The 19,368-nt window shown below is 40.1% G+C and overlaps 1 protein-coding gene across 1 annotated transcript in view; it reads left to right on the top strand.

Moving 5' to 3' along the window:
- Positions 1-19,368, top strand: part of Babam2 (BRISC and BRCA1 A complex member 2) — a 313,631-nt gene that overhangs the window by 23,813 nt on the left and 270,450 nt on the right. The window contains exon 3 of the mRNA XM_050132036.1: positions 9,864-9,940. Coding sequence (XP_049987993.1) covers positions 9,864-9,940 — 77 coding nt within the window. The remainder of the gene's footprint in view (positions 1-9,863; positions 9,941-19,368) is intronic.

The raw sequence follows: 19,368 nt of genomic DNA on the forward strand, positions 1-19,368 counted from the left end.
CTTGAACTCAGAGATTTGCCCTGTATCTCAAGTGCTAGGATTAAAGGTGTGTGCCGCCACTACCCGACTAGAATTTTAGTAACTTATATTTCCATAAATGATGCCAGCATTCATACTGTAAGGCAGCGTGACTCTTCAAATAGGGTCACTAATCTCACCAGGAGCAAAGGTGTGCGTGGTGAAAGGGAAGCTGAATTCCCAGTCTGAGTATTCAGAGAATCTGGTGCTAAGTCTTAAGCAGTGGACTGTGTTGATGTTGCTGCCAGCCTAGTAGAACTCAAAGAGCAGTGGGAAATAAAGGAGTAGTGTCTGTGACTCTTGTGAGAAAGCCAGAGGAATGGAGAGAGTGGGGGACATCAAACGAGAGCAGTTCATCTTGATAACCTGCAGCCTTCAGCATTTAAAGCATCATCAGTGAACTGTTTCTCAGAGGGTCTTTAATGCAAGAACAGAGATTAAAAAAAATTATCCAGTTTCTTACTGATACTTTTGTAGTATATCATAAAGATGAATTATTAGAAAAATAAAGTGAAAAAAATAGGAACCATCAGGCTTATCTTTATCTTTTCTTTATTGGATCCATCAGGCTTAACATTGTTTTTACACATTGCCTTGAAGTTTTAATATTCTTACATGAGTTTTTGTGGATTAGTAACAGTTTATATACCAGAGCTGCTCTGTGGATTCCACTTTGAACAGTACTGTGTTAAAAAGAGTTTGCCATTCTGACAGTCCAGAAGTTGGCCTTTTCAGTTTTATCTTAGAATAAAGACATAGCTAGATACTGCAGTTACTAGAATAGAGGCAAGACTGGATAATACAAATCATTTTAAGCAAATACGGTAGCTAATTATAAGCATAAAAACTTCTCAAAATTTCAGTAGTTGGTTGAGTGAAAATACAGGAGAGCATCATTACTTTGTGCATTTGGATTATACTAAGAAACATGGCTTTTGTTGTTGTCTTGTTTATTGGTATGGAGATAGTATCTTATTGCAGCCTAGTCTGGCCTCAAGCTTGCCATGTGCCTAGACATGACCTTTGAGCATTTTAAACAATACATTTATCTTATTTTATATGTCTGGGTGTTTTGCCTGCATGGATGTCTTTGCACCATGTGTGTGCCAGGTGGCTAAGGAGGCCAGAAGAGGTATCAAGTCCCTTGGACCTGGAGTTACAGACAGTTGTGAGCCATCATATGGGTGCTTGAAATCAAAGCCCAGACCTCTGCAAAAGCAGCCAGTGCTCTTACCTTCGGAACCATCTCTCCAACTCTCCAGCCCCTGACCTTGAACTCTTGATCCCTAGCCTCAACTTCCCAAATGCTGTGTTTACAAGGATGCATGAATTTTGAGTAAAGAGAATGTTTTCAATTCAGTGCTTTATAAACACTGTATTGGGCTGTCTGTACTTGTTTCAGATTTCCTTTTTATAAGAATATCATGACAATAGATGGTACACTAAGAAGACTGAGGAAGGAGAGGTTTGGACCAGTGTGGACTACCAAATAAGATCCTGTTTCAATAAATAGATGGATAGGTAGGTAGGTAGATGATGATAGGTAAATAGATGATTGATAGATAAATAATAGGTAGATAGATGATAGTAGATAGATGATAGGTAGATAGATGATGCAAAGAAAGAGAAAAAGAAAAAGAAAGAAAAGCAAGATAGCATATATTGAGCACCTGGTAAGTGTGATTCACTGTGGAAATAATCAGCATAAATAAAGCATATGGCTTGAAAATTAATAAGGGAAGCAGATCAAAGCTTTGTAAGTTTAGCTCCTTCAAAACTGAGCTCCCAGAGCATGCCAAAGTAAATATTCTCCATAGGTAAATATTTGCTTATAAGGACAAGAATTCAAAGAATATGTATATTATACAAAATCAAAAGCCCCAGAGTTGAATAGAGTTGAACGTTAGGGTGGGCATCTACTTAGGACTTGTTTTAGGTAAAGTGATGAAAATGGTCTAAAATGACTATAAGAATATTTCTATTGAAATGGCTTATCATAACAATTTTACATGGTTATATTGTACTTTAGATGTAGACAAATGACGTGTAAGCTGACCTTGGCCTTTCTAATAACATTTCTACGAGTGAGAGCTACCAGTAGTTGCTCTGTGACTTTTGTGTGGCTTGTTTAAGGTGTTCTTTGATTGAGTGTGTGCTGCCTTCCTGCCGCTTGTTACAGGAAAGTATCTCTGCAGTGTTTGTCAGCTGTGTGCCAGGAGAAGCCCTGCTGGACAACTTCAGCCATGTAGTGATGAACTCCTGTGTTTGTCCTGCTTTAGGACAGTTACAGGGAGGTGTTCTGCATTCCCTTCTTGACCGGATTTAGCTCATTCTGAGAGGCCATTTTCTCAGAGAACATTCCTTGATTACTCCACTGAAAACAGTGTCCCTGCTCTCTTAAATCTAATTGTTCTTATATTCTTAAACCACTAATTTGGCAATTAATCATGTTAATTGCTTTGTGCCTTGCATCTATTGTTGTCTCGACTTGTTATTTAAATTGTCTTGATTTTACTGTTGTGATGTTTGTCTTCTGATTACAGCACAAGATTCTTGAAAAGAGACATGTCTCTATAACTCTCAGAACAATGATCTCTGAACTTTGCTGATTGCCTACCCTGTCTTTGTTTGCTTCAATGGCTATGGCATAGACGTTACACTGGATAATTTATTAACAATATAAGTTTGTTTCTCAGAATTCTGTAGGCTGGGGAGTCTAAGGTCATAAGTCTAAGTAGACTTAGAGCTCTTGAAGGCTCATTCTGCATAGATGCTCTTTGTGTATCCTCTCCTGGTACAGGACCAAAGGATAAACAGGCTTTGTCAGGCCTCTTTTATAAAGGCACTAGTCCCATTCATAGTGACCTATTTAGCTTTTGCCTCTTAATGTCAACACACTGGGGATTAGATTTTATCATATGAATTTTGGAGGGATATAATCATTCAGACTATAGTTTAGTCTAAACAATTTGGTTAAGAATCTCAATACATGCATTTTATTTAATTATATTATATGTATAAATTATAAATCACATGAAATCTGAATTAAAATGGCACAGCATGAAATAAGCAATATTTATAATTTATGTTATTTCTAATATGGTACTTTTTTACCAGTCATATTTGGAAAAGACATTGAAAAAATTATGGAGGTACTAATAGAAGACATGCCAAATTAGCAACATGTGTGGACTAGTTTCCAGTCTATTTGGTAGTTATATGAAAGATTTTGTTGAAAATGGCCTGTGCTTACATTATTAGCATTACCATTATAATAGAAAGCACCAGCATAAGGCATCTGGCATTGTGTGATGCTCATTCTTCCTAGGACTCTTGTCTTCAAGAGCTGGGACCCAGCTTTAGCATCAGTGTCATCCTGTATTTCCTGTAGTAAGGGGGAATTTATTCCACATTTTTAGTATTGAACCCTTCTCTCCCCGAGATTTTCATTCTGTGGAATGATGTTGTCTGATAGGCTCTGAACACAGACTGCGTATCTCTAGCATTTTCTGTACCTGTCACAGAATGCTCAACAAGTAGTTGCAAATTTTATTTGGAAAAAGTAAATGTATGTCTCTGATCACAAATTTCTGGAAAACCTATTTTAATAAGTTAAGAAATTCTAATATGAAGAATGAAATACACGAGAGCAGGTTGTTTCAAAAATTATTTACTATCATTGGAGAACAAAATGTGAACTTGTGTGTGTGGTCACTGTGCTAATTCTAATGACCATAGAAAGTCCAGTTCAAGGGATGGATGATATGTGGGATGTATCTACATTTAGTAGATATTGAAACATGACCGTCTTGGCCTCCAGGTCAAGAAATAAAGTGTTGGGGGATGGGAGATGGCTGAGTGGGTAAGAGCTTGCTTGAAACCATGAGGACCTGAGTTTGGATCCCAGCACCTAGGAAAAGGTTGGGCATTGCTTCACATGTGCCTGTAACCCAGACTTGTGAGTAACCGTACTGGCTGGCCAGAGAAAGAAGGATCACTGGGGTTTGCTGACCACCAGCTTAGTTCCAGGTTAGTGAGAGACCCCGTCTCAAAGGAGTAAGGTAGAAAGTGGTAGAGCAGGGCACTGGCCTCTGGCCTCTATATTTCCATGCATACATACCACATTTGTTTGTGTGCACGCACACACACAGAAAGGTCAGCATCCTAGGAGTGCTATGTGTTCTTCTTGTCATTGGCCTTTTCTTTCTTTTCCAGTAGTTAAATCATTTTGATTTTTATCATAGTAATTTTCTTTTGTCACTTAGCATATGCAATATTACTTTTTATGATTTTGAATTTTAAATAATGGAATTATGATAGTATACAGTCTTTCATTCAGTGAAAGTACTTTTTCATTACTATACAATGTTTGTGTTGTTTATTTTATCTTTTTTTAATCTGTCCTTTAGCCAATGGACATCATGTGTTGTTCAGTGTGGGGCTATTTAAAGAGTGCTGCTGTCACGTTCTTCCTTCCTTCCTTCCTTCCTTCCTTTTTTTTTTTTTTTTTTTTTTGTGAGACAGGGTCTCCTTGCAGTTCTGGTTGTCCTGGAACTTCATATGTGGTTCAGGCTGGCCTTGAATTTACTGAGATGGAGATTTACCTGCCTCTGCTTGCTAGTGCTGGGATTAGAGGCACAGGCTCACCATACACTTCCTTGCTATAGATTAAAAGTAGTGTTTGAGCCAGTGGTGGTGGCGCAAGTCTTTAATCCCACCACTTGGGATGCAGAGGCAGGCGGATCTCTGTGAATTCGAGGCTAGCCTGGTCTACAAGAGCTAGTTCCAGGACAGGAACCAAAAAGCTATGGAGAAACCCTGTCTCGAGAAACCAACAAAACAAAACAAAACAAACAAACAAAAAAGTAGTGTTTGAGCTTATCATTTCTACTACAATCATTGCATTTTAAATCTGACTTTTGTCAGAGGAATATCAACCAACATCTTCTACTCCATATTCTAAGGTATAGTTGAAATTTATCATTTATAAATGGAGATATTACATGGAAACTGGGAATAACAGTTGATGCCACACAAATTGGCAAACACACTTAAACACATTGAATATTTTATTTTTGTGGTGTTTAGGAAAAAACCTAGGATGACTCACTTACTTTGGTAATGGTTATTTGGAATTCTATTCTAGGAATTAAATGCATAATTTCCTAGTAGGTTCTGGAAATTTACCTTTTAGGTTTTAGTGGTACAGAGATATACATGTGGTGTGTCAAGGAAGTCCCATTTCCTGGAGAATGGTGAAAGAGATTTACTACAGTATAATGTGGCTACTTCCTTCTTACCAGTTTTAATTCACATGTTTCCTTTGAGGGGGGTGTAAACTTCACCTTGTGCAGTTTGATTTAGTTGGCTGTATGTGCGGTAACTGCATTAAAGGGCTGAGAGTCCTAGAACTGGTTTGAATACCTTTGCATTTTGTAGATTATTTAGATAGATGTTACAGTAAGATGTCAGCCAGTTTGGATGCTATGGTCATTTTGAAGCTGATTTAGTGTGAGTAAAGTTATTGATGTTTGATTTAATCCTGAAAAAAAAAACCACTTCATTCTATAAAATTAAAACCGTGGCAAATATCAACTACCAGTTACTCACTGCAGCATGTGACTCGTGCTATTTACAAGGCAATTACTGGTCTCGGAGCCTATTCTATTTCCCTGTCACCTGTTACTTAAGGTTGCCAAAGCTGAAGGCTTCCGTCTTAGCGGATGTTAAGTGTTGTTGGTGAAGCACAAACGTCATTATCTTGAAAACAGGAAGCTATGTAGGAGAACATGCCAAGTGTGAATGAATACCCTGGAGGAGGAAACTGACACACTCTCAGGGAAGGACCCTGAATTCATCTATTTTCCTCTTCTTAGATGCCTTAAAGAACAGAAATGATCAGACTCACTACTTTTTTAGACGGTATTGAATTAAGTAGGTTTAACCTTAAGTCAGAAAGCATGTTTTCTTGTATATTGCATTGTCTTAAAAATGTTGATGTTTCTAAAGATTGTGAGATGCCTGTATGTATCTTGATTAATCTCCATTAGTGTTTGGCCAACTAAAATCCTATGAAATACAGTGAAATCGGCCATTTTCTATTTATACAGAAAAGTTAATAATTTGAATCATATCTCAATAACTAGGAATAGATTTTAAATAGTTTAAATAGTTTTAAAGAGGAATCAATAAAAATTACTTTTCACCATTTTTTTGACTTTTCATGAATAATCTGCTAAATGAATCAAGAGTATCAGCATTGTAGATCTCAAGAATCAAGTGTCAAGGATTTTATTCTCTTTTATGTCATTGGTTGATGTGTGCAAATATGGTTCTTATACATATTTATAAGTGATTTTCATTAATGCATATTAATGAAATGCATATTTTATTAAATTTTAGTTAACATACAAAGTAATGGATTTTTTGGTACTCTTATTACACATATATATTTTCTAACTGAAAAATTACATTTGGGTGTGTATGTGTGTGTGTGCATACATGTGTATATGTGTGTGGGTGGAGCATGTCACAGTGCATGTGGAAGTCACGGGACAATGTTCAAGAGATACATACCTACTATATTTGGTCAGGCTGGCAGGTTTGTGACAGGTGCTTTACCTCTTGAGCTGTCTTGCCAGCCCTTATGCACACACACACACACACACACACACACAATTATAATTGGTTTTCATGTCCTCTGTCCCCTCCCTTTACTTTCTGATCACAACCTCTTTTTGGTTATCAGCACTTGCTTTGCATTGCTGGTACTTTGTTAATAGAATATCATTTGTTAAAAATGTCCACTTTGTATTTTTTCATTAATTCTAGTGGTCATCACTTTAATTGAGAGATGGCTTAGTGTGGTGATTTGTACAGTGGGCTCTGCAGTCAGACATCTTTGGTCTGGACTATAGCTCTATCACCTCCTACAAGTCACTTACATATTATCCAGGGGGTTCACGTCTTCTCTAAATGGAAATGATAATTGTGCCCAAATTAAAAGGTTACTGTGAATGGAACTAGTTTAATTCCAGAACTAAGAATAGTGGTTGCCACTTAATGCATACCCAGTGAATGTTAGAAAAATTTTAAGCAATTATTTAAAGTTTAAATTCTGAGTTCAGTGTTTGACCTTACTAAGGGAGGGTCTTCCCCAATAATCACACATTGCTCTTCTCAAGATGGGATGAGAGCGTCTCCCAGTACCAGCAAGGCATCAGTTTTTATCATGAACAAGCTCCAGGCTTGATAGGCTGGTACATCCATTCGGCAAAGCCTCCCTCCCTCCCTCCCTCCCTCCCTCCCTCCCTCCCTCCCTCCCTCTCTCCCTCAGTCCCTTTCTTCATTTATTTTTTAACATAGGGTCTCTCTATGTAGCCCTGGCCATGCTGTCTGTGTCAATCACTCTGGCTTCAAACTCACAGAAATCTGCCTATCTTTGCCTCCCAAATACTCAGATTAAAGGCCTGCGCCACTATGCCTGGCTCATTCAGCAAATCCTTATCTGCATATATGCTGGTTGGAATGCCCACCTAGTCACACAGTGTCCTTCCTGGACACTATTTCTAATGCCAGTGCCCCCTCTGAGAACCCGTGAGGCCTGTATGCTTCAGTGACAGTTTTTGAGTTGTGGTTATCAGTATGCATGTCGAGTGCCTAGCACTGTGGTCAGTGTTTTGTTTTTTTAATGTATGTAACAGTTACCAGCACTAAAGCCTTCCAGTTGGATTGAGAAAACAAGCCACAGTTAGCAAACAGACACAGAACAATTCTAGGAGGCATGTGCTTAGATGAGACTGTGAGGCTGAGGGTACATGAAGCTTATGCTCAACATTTTCTTAAATCAAATTGGTAACTGCAGACGTTTCTGAAGTAAAGTGTTAGAAAAGTAGTAATAGGAAAAAAACTACCTCTTCTGATGTTAGCAAGAATTCTCACTTGAGGGCTGGCGAGGTGGCTCATTGGATAAAGCTATTTGCTGCCAAACTTGACCGGAGTGCAGTCCCTGGGGCTCACATGGTAGAAGGAGAGCATCGACTCCCACAAGTTGTTCTCTGACCTCCACATGTGTGCCACGACATACCGGAGTGCACACACATGACTGTGTATGCCTACACACATAGTAAAAATGTAATTTTAGGTAAAAAAAAAAGAGTTCCCAGTTGTAGTTCCCACTTTCAGATGTGTAGAATTGATGTCCCTTTCTTAGCTTTCCCGTGTGAGACTGTAAAATAGCACATTTCCAGTTTCGGGAGGTGAGGGGAAGTGTATGAAAGATGCGCTTACTGCACGGGTCTTCATCCGAAAGCACGTTTTCTTCAGCTGTGTGGTCCAGTGCCAGCTCATTCAGTTCATTTGGAGGAGGGTGCTGAGCATTGCTCTGCACATCAGGAATACCGAGCAGATAGACAGCCAAAGCCTACAGTCTACCGGTATTTCAGTTCCAGTGAGGATGAAAAATAACAGATAAGCCAGGGATAGGAAGGAAAAAAAAATTCAGGGTTCTGCGATAAAGCAGGTGCTGCTCCACACTGGAAAATCAAGGGGACCCTCAGAGGAGATGAAATCCAAACTCGAGACGCTTGGAGGGACAAGCAAAGTCCTGGGGCGCGCAGTCCAGGCAGGGGACAGCATGTGCAAAGGCACAAAAGCAAGACTAGGCTGGTACAGTTAAGGAGGACGTCTGGGCAGTGCAGACGGGCCACAGCAAACGGGACCAGAAGAGCAAAAGGTGATGATAACCAGTAAGAGGCAGGTAGTTCAGGGGCCTGCAAGTGGCGGCAGTCGCGTCGGTTTTTCTACCAGGCGCAGAGGAGGATTTTCATCAGAAGAATCCTATTATTGAACCGACTCTGTTTTTAAAAGATTGCTGCCTCTACAGCATAGAGCAAACAATGTGGGAAATAAAATGAGAAAGTTGGGCATGGTTGAACCGAGCCGGTGCCCACCTAGAGCTCTTCATCAGCTTCCTATGAGTCTTTTTTGTTTTGTTTTTCGAGACAGGGTTTCTCTGTATCTTTGGAGCCTATTCTGGAACTAGCTCTTGTAGACCAGGCTGAACTTGAACTTACAGAGATCCGCCTGTCTCTGCCTCCCCAGTCCTGGGATTAAAGGTGTGCACCACCACCGTCTTTTATTCAGCTAAGAGATCAGGGCTGTGTATGTCATGCAGATGAAGCTCTCACTTGTAGAGATACCTTAGAAAACAAACCTGTAGGAGAAGCAGAGGCCATTGTCAAACCTCGTAAAGTCCTAGAGTTCTAAAACTCCCAAATGTTGAGACCTGGCTGGCTGACTCAGTCCCATCTTTCACATTTGCATTTTATCTGAAATCAAGTACCACGCTTTGTGCTTTCCTGCAGATGAGTGGTATGGTGTGCCAGAGCTAGAGAAAGCATCGTACCTTTGAAGAAAGAAAGAAAACCATCTGCCGCTAGAAAAAGGCCAAAAGTGGGCTCTTTTTGTATGAACAGAGTGAAAGCTAAGAATCTATGTTTAAAATATGACCATAAAATTTCTCTGCATTTACAGTTCTTGGCACCAAGGAGTTCTGGATGATATACAAGGCTTTAAAAGTCAAGATAGACTTCTTTTCTAGAGGTACTTGAAGCACTTAGTGTTTGTTGTTAGAAAGCATGGAGGCTTTATTGTGAGATACATAATTGTCTCAGATTAGGGCTCATATATTGTCTTAGATTTCATGACCAGTAAAGGCTTTCATTTTCTTCTTTTAGCCTTTTATGTATAAAAATTATTTTTTATTTTCTTTATTAAGTGTTATAAATATGTGGGCTTTTCAATTTTGTTCTTAAAAATCTTTTCTCTCCCCTGAATTTCTTAAGCTGTACGTCATTGACTCCTGGACCCAACTGCGACCGCTTCAAGCTGCACATTCCGTACGCTGGGGAGACGTTAAAGTGTGAGTAAACGCTGGCCGCCTTGTTCAGAATAGAGATGCAGGTTTAGCTGCTGGTAGCCCTGCTCTCCGCTTAATTTCTGCCTGTTCAGAGTGATTTCTGATACTGCCCACTAGCAGTTACTGTCTTGTTATCTGCCATCCGGTCCTGGTTGTGTTCATAGTGAAGCAAGTGGCAAGGATTCTCTTGCAGTGGAATAGGCCCATATAGAAACCTTTAATTTTGAGGCAAGCACAACAATGCTTGTGTGTGTGTGTGTGTGTGTGTGTGTGTGTGTGTATTTTTATGGAGTGAGGGCTAAGACAAGCCCTCATTAAGGAGGCTCATTGCTTTGTGCCCGCAAGATGGCTCAGTGGGAAAGGCGCCTCCCATCAATCCTGACCACCTGAGTTCAATTCCTGGATCCACATGGTAGGAGAGAACTGAATCCTGCAGGTTGTCCTCTGATTTTCACGTGTGTGCTGTAGGACCCCACCCCATCCCAATATAATAAATAGAAATATAAAAAAGAAGAAAATGTTCCATTATTTAAATTACCTTAGGTAAGAATGACTGATGTCCCCATTGCTATCAAAACCTGTTGGCATAATCCTTTCTCTAAGATTCTGGGCAAGGGCTACGTGTGTCAACATGCTATGACCTTTATAGCAAGAGTTAGAAATGCCAGTGGCCTTCACGGGGCAAACTGATAATATAAACAAGGAAAGCAGGCAAGTGTGGGCAGCTTGGGATGACCTGTCTCTGAGGAAACTGCGTCTGTTGCCTCAGAAGGTGGAAATCAGACATTTTACATGACTTTCTTTTCTTAAAATCAGTTTTAGATATTGGCTGCTTTTCTGAAATTAAGGACATATGTTATTCAGCTTAAACTGAATATGTGTGGCGAGGGGCCTGAGTGTCTATACTGTGTGTTTCCAACGTTGTCTGGATGGCGCACAAGTGCATGCCTGGGATTCAGGCCAGCATCTGTAACATCTGTCTGTGCTGTATCAGCTCCTCTCTGTCACCAGCACAGCACCGAGGCTCTTGCCTACTGTGAACATGATAATAGCTCTGCTTCTCTAGTGTCAGTAATTGCACCCGGCCTTTTCTCTCTGAAACCTATACTTGTGAGCAGGGTATTCAAATCGATCTGTTCTTAAGAAAAGAGGAATGAAAAATGTGGGTATTAGAGATCAGGCGGATGTGTGAGGGAGAAGTGCAGGCCATAAAGTGCTGAGTTTGATCCCCAGAACCCACACTGAAAAATGTTGGGCAGGGACACATGCTTACAATCCCAGTGTTGGAGACGAGACAGAGAGCAGTAGATCCCTGGGGTTTGTGGTCAGTCAGCTTAGCTTACCTGGCAAGTACCAGGCCAATGAGGGACCTAGTCTCAGCAAACAAAGTGGCTGACTCCTGAGGTATGATCCCTAAAGTTGTCCTCTGGCCTCCACATGCACTTGTATGTTTGCTCTTGTACTTGCACGTATGTGTATACACACACACACACACATATACGCACACACGAGATGGAATGGGTGGGTAAACTGGAGTTTTTGGACAATTGACAGTGAATTCTACCCTTATTAACCAGGAGGTACCACATCTCAGTTTTCTCTAGAATTGGTTTGTATTTATTACCAAAAGTAACAACATTAAATGAGAAATTTAGGACAAGGTGACTATTTTTTTTTTAAATCATCTTGACAGTGTTTTTCTGTGTAACAGCCATGCCTGTTCACTTTGTAGACCAGGTTGGCCTCTGGCTGGGATTAAAGGCCTGTGCCACCACCGCCTGGCTATAGGTGACCCATTAACCTTGCATTATTAGACCATTCTCAGGAAACCACAAAAGCACAAAACATTTTGCCTATGTGAAGTAGTGGACAAGATTATATTGCTACTTTTTTTTTAAAAAAGAAATTATTAACTAAGTTTAAGAGAAATGATCAAAGTAAGTCACTCCTGCGAATGACATGGAGATAGTGCTGAAATTACAGAGATAAGGAAGCATTGGTCTTCTGTCCCACATTGCCTCCCACTCCTATTTCCAGAGGAAACCATCATAATTTTAAGAAGTGGTTTCAGTTTAGTTCTTCTGAGGATTCCCATTTCTCTCAGTAATATATTTTTGCCTGTTTCCCGACGGGCCCGGTTTAGATGCTATCTTCTGACTTCCTGTCCTGCTTTCAGTCTCTCTCTTCCTCTGCAATGGAAGTACATCACCACTATTGGTTCCTGTGTCATTTACTTTGTAGTTTAAAACTGGTACTTTTTTCTTAATCTGGGCATCAAATTCAGGGCCTCGCAAAGGCTAGAGAAAAACTTTTCCACGGTCAACAGCTGTAGACCCCCCCTCCCCCAATGTCTCAGCCCCTCCCTCAGGGTCACTTTAAACACTGCATCAAACAATTAAGTGAACAGTTCCAAAACTTCTTGGTAAGTGCCTGACTCAGCCTTGTTATCAGCTAGGATGATCTCTGCTGTAGTGATGAGGGCTTCGTTTATCTGGATTCCCATGAACCACAGATAATGTCTTTTGGCTTCACACTTGATGGGATAAGTCCCTGCTTCTCTCTTTTTTCCTGCGCTGCTTTCACTTGTCTTCTGTTTTTTCCTTTGCATTTTCAAGATTGATAATTTGTTGTCTATAATTGTCTCCAGGGTATTGTTGATAAATTGCACAATGACTCTTTGGGTCTGCTTCTGCATTTATTATCTTAGATTTTACCTTGTTTTATAGGCCTGCATATTAAAGATTCTTTATATTACTGAATGATTTCTTAAGAAAAGGTAAAAAATATTTTTAAAATGTGTTTTCTTAACTGTCATTATTTTAGTATCCACAGGGAGCATATTTTATATCATCCTTTCTCTTCCTGTTGCTCTACAGCAGTGATTCTCAGCCTTCCTAACACTGTGACTCTTTAATAAAGTTCCTCATGTTGTGGTGACCCCGGCCATAACATTTTATCATTGCCACTTCATGACTATAATTTTGCTACTGTTAAGAATTGTAAGGTAAATATCTGTGTTTTTCAGTGGTCTCAGGCAACTCCAAAGGGATCATGACCCTCATGTTGACAGCTGCTGTTCTATAGTCCTCAAACAAAACCGTCATGTATGTTTAAGATAGTAGAAAACATACCGTGTAGAGCTTCTGGATAGTTGAGCAGGACTCATAAACTGTGCAAGTGCACGGTGGGCCAGCTCTTTGTGTGGTGGAACCCTAAATGTTCAAGTGCACGGTGGGCCAGCTCTTTGTGTGGGGGAACCCTAAATGTTCAAGTGCACCGTGGGCCAGCTCTTTGTGTGGGGGATTCCTAAGTGTGCAAGTGCCTGGTGGGCCAGCTCTTTGTGTGGGGGATTCCTAAGTGTGCAAGTGCCCGGTGGGCCAGCTCTTTGTGTGGGGGAACCCTGAGTGTGCAAGTGCCCAGTGGGCCAGCTCTTTGTGTGGGGGAACCCTGAGTGTGCAAGTGCACGGTGGGCCAGCTCTTTGTGTGGTGGAACCCTGAGTGTGCAAGTGCAAGGTGGGCTAGCTCTTTGTGTGGGGGACCCTGAGTGTGCAAGTGCACGGTGGGCTAGCTCTTTGTGTGTGGGACCCCCTGAGTGTGTAAGTGCATGGTGGGCCAGTTCTTCGTGTGGGGGATCCCCTGAGTGTGCAAGTGCACATTGGGCCAGCTCTTCGTGTGGGGGACCCATGAATGCCCTATTTTGAAGTTTAGCTATCATCAAAACAGTTTTTATCATTTTTTAAATGTGAGCTTCCTGTATTTTTTCTTTTTCCTGGGAGTACACATTTGGCTATCGTCAGGCAGGAAGGTGTATGGACTGTTCCCTGAGGAGCTTTTAGTTACTCTCCCTGTTCATAGCTCCGTGTCTCATTCTTTCATTTCCTCACACTGGATATCTGGAAGGATGAAGCCTTTTTTCCCACCCATCAATCATGTTCTCAAATACTGTGAGAGGCAATGAGTGCACTGTACGGTCACGTTCCAGTTTCCATCTACGTTCTGTTTCCCAGAAATTTGTTGAGGTTTCTCATTTACTGATTGCTATTTTCTTCTCCTCATCTTCTTTCTCTTGTTTTGTATTTTGAAATCCATTTTTTACTTTAATTAATAGGGGGGACTGTTAGAAGGAAGAATAAATAGCCATATAGTTAGCCTATAGTTTTTTAGGTGTATGAGTTTATGTTATACTACGATATATTTGCTGATATCCTGTATTTCCTCATTACTGTAAGATTTTCACATGAAACCTGGAATACATCATATATTGTGTATTCTGTCAAGCTATTGTATGATATCATTACACACTGAAGACTTATTTAGCCTTTTGTATTCTCTGTAATAAATGAATACGTGACTATTGGATAAATCTTAATAATAAAATCCCTGCCATAATTATTGGTCATGAGAACTTTATTTATGTGACTTCATTGAATTAGAGGTATGGATGTTATTCTTTCTGAGATTTTGTGTGTGTGCTTCATGTGTATGTATGTGTTCACGTGTACGTGCATTTGGAGATCAGAAGTTGGCATCAGGTGTCTTCCTTGGTCACTCTTTACCTTTGTTTGTTTGATTTTTTTGAGACAGGACCTCACTCTGGCTGTCCTGGGACTCACTATGTAGACCAGGGCTGGCCTTGAACTCAGAAGTCTGCTTGCCTCTGACTCTTGGTGCTGGAATTAAAGACATGTGTCATTGTGCCTGGCTGCCCACTGAACTTGGAGCACTTGGTCCTGTTGGCTAGCCAGTGAGTGCAGTGCTCAGTGTGTCCACCTTCTCAGCTCTAAGATGACGGTGTGGACTCTTGCACCTGGTTTCCCATGTGGCTTCTGGTGGTCCAAACTCAGTCTTCATGTTTGAGTGGCAAGCACTTTATTGACTGAGCCATTTCCCAAGCTCCTTCTTTCTGAAATTGTTGGCTTTCTGTAGAAAACCTTTGGGAGGACTTGGCAAAATGCTTAGGTTTAGTGTTAGACCAGGGTGTGGCAGCAGGTACAGTGCTAGGAGGTTTCCTTAGAAGCCTAAAGGAAGATGAATTGTGAATAAATCCCTGCTAGACCTTAGAACAGTATAGGGTTTAAGGTGCCATTTTACCTCTTGCCTTAAAAACCTATTCTAAAAAAAACCCCAAAAAACCAAAAACCTATTCTAATTCTCAGATTTGTACTCCCTGGAGTAGCCTACTGCTTCAGTCTAGAGGCCAAGATGAAAACCTCTATCAGTGTAGAGATGGGAATTGTTTTTCCTCATGTTTTTTTTTTTTTTTTTTTTTTGGTTTTTCGAGACAGGGTTTCTCTGTGGTTTTGGAGCCTGTCCTGGAACTAGACCAGGCTGGTCTCGAACTCACAGAGATCCGCCTGCTTCTGCCTCCCAAGTGCTGGGATTAAAGGCGTGCGCCACCACCGCCCGGCTCTCATGTTTGTTTTTAAGATTAATTTTTATTGTCCTTTATTGTGTGTTCTTATATGGGTGTATGCCGGCGACTTATAGGGGCTTGTGAGTTGCCTGACACGGGTGCTGGAAACAGAACTCAGGTCCTTTGCCATCTCTCTAAATCTGCTGAAAATGCAGTAGACTTATCAAAATAAATGAAGTCAACTACATAACGCCTTAGTTTAGAAAATCCAAAGCAGTATACCCTTTGACCATGTAGTTAACCACGAATAAAGAATTGTTTGAGCCATCTTTACTGATGAAGATTGAGTGCCATAGGGAATGTGGTATTTTGTCCCGTGTCTGCCTTGTCCCAGCAGACACAAGGTCTTCGCAGGTTATTTATTAGCCGAGGAGTTGTTTTTGGAGCACTGCTCTTGTTTTCACTTGCATCAGTTTGTCTGTCAGTGCTTCCGAGAACAAGGTTATTTGTTTGTATGATATTTAGGCCATGGCCATCAAGCTTCCTTTCTTTGTAACTTAACTGAAAACTATTTCCAAATTAATTATGTTTATAATATTTTAAAAAAATTAAAATTACTTCTCTCTGTATGTGCATTTGTGCATGTGTGTGTGTCTGTATCCTTACTCTTGGCTAGGTGTGCATGTGGTGGTTAGAGGACAGACAACCTTTGGGGGTTTTTCTGTCCTTCCATCATGTTGTGTCTGAGGACTGAACGTGGGCCATCAGGCTCAGTGGCTTTCACCGCTGTTAAGTCTTGCCAGCCCATCTTCTGTAGGCTCTCCCAAACCCTTCCAGGAGGCTGGAGTTGTGGTGAGCTGATAGTGGTAGTAATGTGATTAGATCTTGCATTAACATCATTAATTATGGCGGCTCCACTCTCTGTGTAACTTGAAAGTCATGGAAATGGGTTTCCTGGGTTCGCTCTAAAGAACATTCGTAGTAACCATGACTTTTTTTTAAAGAATCAATTACTCCCTCTTGGAGTAAGGTTTTGCAGGCTTATTCTCTCGGCTTTTTTTCTTTCTCTATTTTAATCTTTTATTATTTCTCATAATTTTCTTTTTGAGACAAGATCTCACTTTGTAGCCCATAGTGTCCTGAAACTCACTATGTAGCCCAGGCTGGTCTTCAGCCCTCAGTGATCTCCCTTTGCCTCCTGCATGCTAGGATTACAGGTAGAAGTTACCCACTTGCTTCTTTGAACTTTTAAAGTCATTATCTTATTTTGCCTAACATCTTTTTGCAAGAAAGACTAAGCCTATGTTTCTACTTGAGCAAATTTTGTAATTTATGTTTATTATAGCTAAGAGATGTATGGTCATAGCAGTTAATTATTACAAGATTTGTCATTAAATTCAACTTTTTATAGTCTATATAATATTCATCTTAAGCAAATACAGTTCTCATCAACAAACTCATTAATAAGTGTAGTTTGCTCAAATAAACATAGATATTTGTGAGTTTCTATAGTTTTACAGTGTCTGGAAAGCAGCTATGACAGTAAACATAGACACTCTTTGCTTTGAAAAATTACTTTATGTGTACGAGTGTTTTGTCTGCATGTATGTCTGCGCACCACATGCATATCTGGTACCTACAGAGGGCAGAAGAGGGCATTGTAGCCCATGACATTGGAGATAGTTGTGAGTCACTGTGTTGTTGCTAGAAATCGAACCTGAGTCCTCTGAAGAGCAGCCAGTCTCTTAACCCTGAGCATCTTTCCGGCCTGAAGTTCCTTTCTGTCCAAGAAACTTAAAATGAAACTTAAGCTTATGGTAAGAGAAATGAGTATCAGAATAGATTTAGATTACACTCTATGGTAAGTTGTAGGTGAATTTTCTCTTTCTTCCCCCTTCTCCCAGCAAAGGGTAGCTGCGAACTCAGGGCTTTTTCACACTTAAAACTTTGGTATAAATAAGTTCCTTATGTAAAGTTTTTATATTACATTTTATTGAAAACTTGTATGTACTTTAAAATACTATTTTAGCTAAAGCTAAATCAAAGTATTTGGGATTTATAATAATTTATTTTATAAATTTTAATTCAGTGAACAGAGCCTGCTTTGTTTATTAAATTGTATGTTCAGCTCCTAGAACAATAGATATATTCACTTAACTACTGTGGAAGGAGTGGGCACATGAGTTTGTGAACCGCAGTACTCGTAGGAGTGCTGCTCACAGTGCTGGAGAGAACGCGGTACTCTGTTCCTTGTGTCTGCCTGCGACACTCGGTCTTTACAGGTTCAATTCAGAAAGCAGGAAAGCATGCACAGTACTTTGAAGACTGGGAGTCTGAACCCATTTCATATTTATATATTTCCCTCTCCCTCCTGAAATCAGATTAAACTAAAATAGGATGCAACTAAAATTTGTATTTTAGAATAGTCTACATATTAGAAAACAGTACTTAGAGAAATCTGTTTCCTCCATGGACAAAGGGAACTTTGTGCAATTGATGTTAGGGATAATGAAAGACACAGGAGAGGGCTCATCTCAGGGGGTTCATGAATTGATTCTTAAAGATTTCCTCACATTTAAAATTAAATAATTGAGATAAAAGTTTTCCAGAAGATTACAGTAGATTAGAAATTATTTAAGAATAATCTTAACATTAAGATTACAGTAGATTATTGTTTCCGCAGTTCTTTTAATGTGAAGAAACAACTGCTGGCTAATCGAAGAGCTGCCAACTTGTGTAAGAAATTACTGAAAATTGTCCAAGGACAGAAATATTAATTAAAGAGAAGCCCTTGAATTTGACAGTTGTAGATGACACAAGTCATACTTGCACAGAAATAGAAATATGTTTCTTTAGTGATCAAGATGATTTGAGGCAAGTGTGTGTTGAAGTCTGAAGATCCTCCTGAAGTGGAAACAGTTTCTCAGCTTTAGTAAAAGTCATAGATGGACCGGGGACTTGTTATGATCAGGGCTTATAAATACATCACAGTCATTCTGCTTAGCATTTAGTTCTAGAAGTAATTATTGGATTATTTAAGAGAGGGAGAGAAGAGAGAGAGAGAAAGAGAGAGAGGAGAGAGAGAGAGAGAGAGAGAGAGAGAGAGAGAGAGAGAGAGAGAGAGAGAGAGGTATGTGTACCCACACTGTTTATATAGGAGTATGTGTTAGTTCACATATTATTTCCAGTCTCTAGCTGGGTGTCTGACGTTTAGAGAAGCTTAGTGTTTGTGGAATGAACCAATTATATTTTTTCTCTGGATCTAGCAATGGTGAGGTTTGATGAACAAGTGACAGGCCTTAATTCTGCAAGCTCTTTGAATCATATTGTTTATGCCACTATGAAAAGAAATTATTGAAATGTTGTAAGTTATATTGAGCAAGTCTGTGGCTAGTGAATCAGTTTGTTAGCATGGGTTTCAAATTTGAAATTATCTTTTGTTTGAAATTTTTGTATTTCATACCAACAATTTATGTTAATCAGGGACTGTTTGGTTATAAGAAATCCATTGGAACCAAAATAAATGAAAGGGTTTGTTTGTCTTTATAAGGAATCAAGTGAATTTTATGGTGCCCAAAGGCAGGGAGGATAGTACAGCCTGGGACTGGAAAAAGGGACTGGAATGCTGGTAAACACCATAGCAGCCACTTGCCATCTGTGTCCTTGTATTTAAGGTATTCTTTTGGCCTTTTATTAACCTTATGCTTTCTCCCAGATGTTTCTGAATATTGGGTAGAAATGACTTTTGGAGCCTCCTGTAGGTTACTTGATTCCAGCCATTAGAGCAGAAGTCATTGAGTCTACATTCTTTGGAAAGTAGGCCTGGTTGGCAGCTTTGGCTAAGTGTTTGAATGTCCACTTTTGATATGAACATGGCTAGAGGGCTCTAGGTTATGTTTTCTTAGTTGGTTTACTAGAGGCTAGGTTCTAGTTTTCCTTCCTGGTGTGTGTGTGTGTGTGTGTGTGTGTGTGTGTGTGTGTGTGTGTGTTGCATACCCATGAGTGTGCAGATGTGCAGGTACCCATGCATGTAGCTGCAGGAGGACTTCTGGAGTCGTTCCCTGCCACTCTCTGCCTT

Source organism: Alexandromys fortis, unplaced genomic scaffold, assembly GCF_014885135.2.
Source record: "Alexandromys fortis isolate MF-2015 unplaced genomic scaffold, M_Fortis_MF-2015_v1.1 scaffold_362, whole genome shotgun sequence".
Taxonomy (NCBI): Eukaryota; Metazoa; Chordata; class Mammalia; order Rodentia; family Cricetidae; genus Alexandromys; species Alexandromys fortis.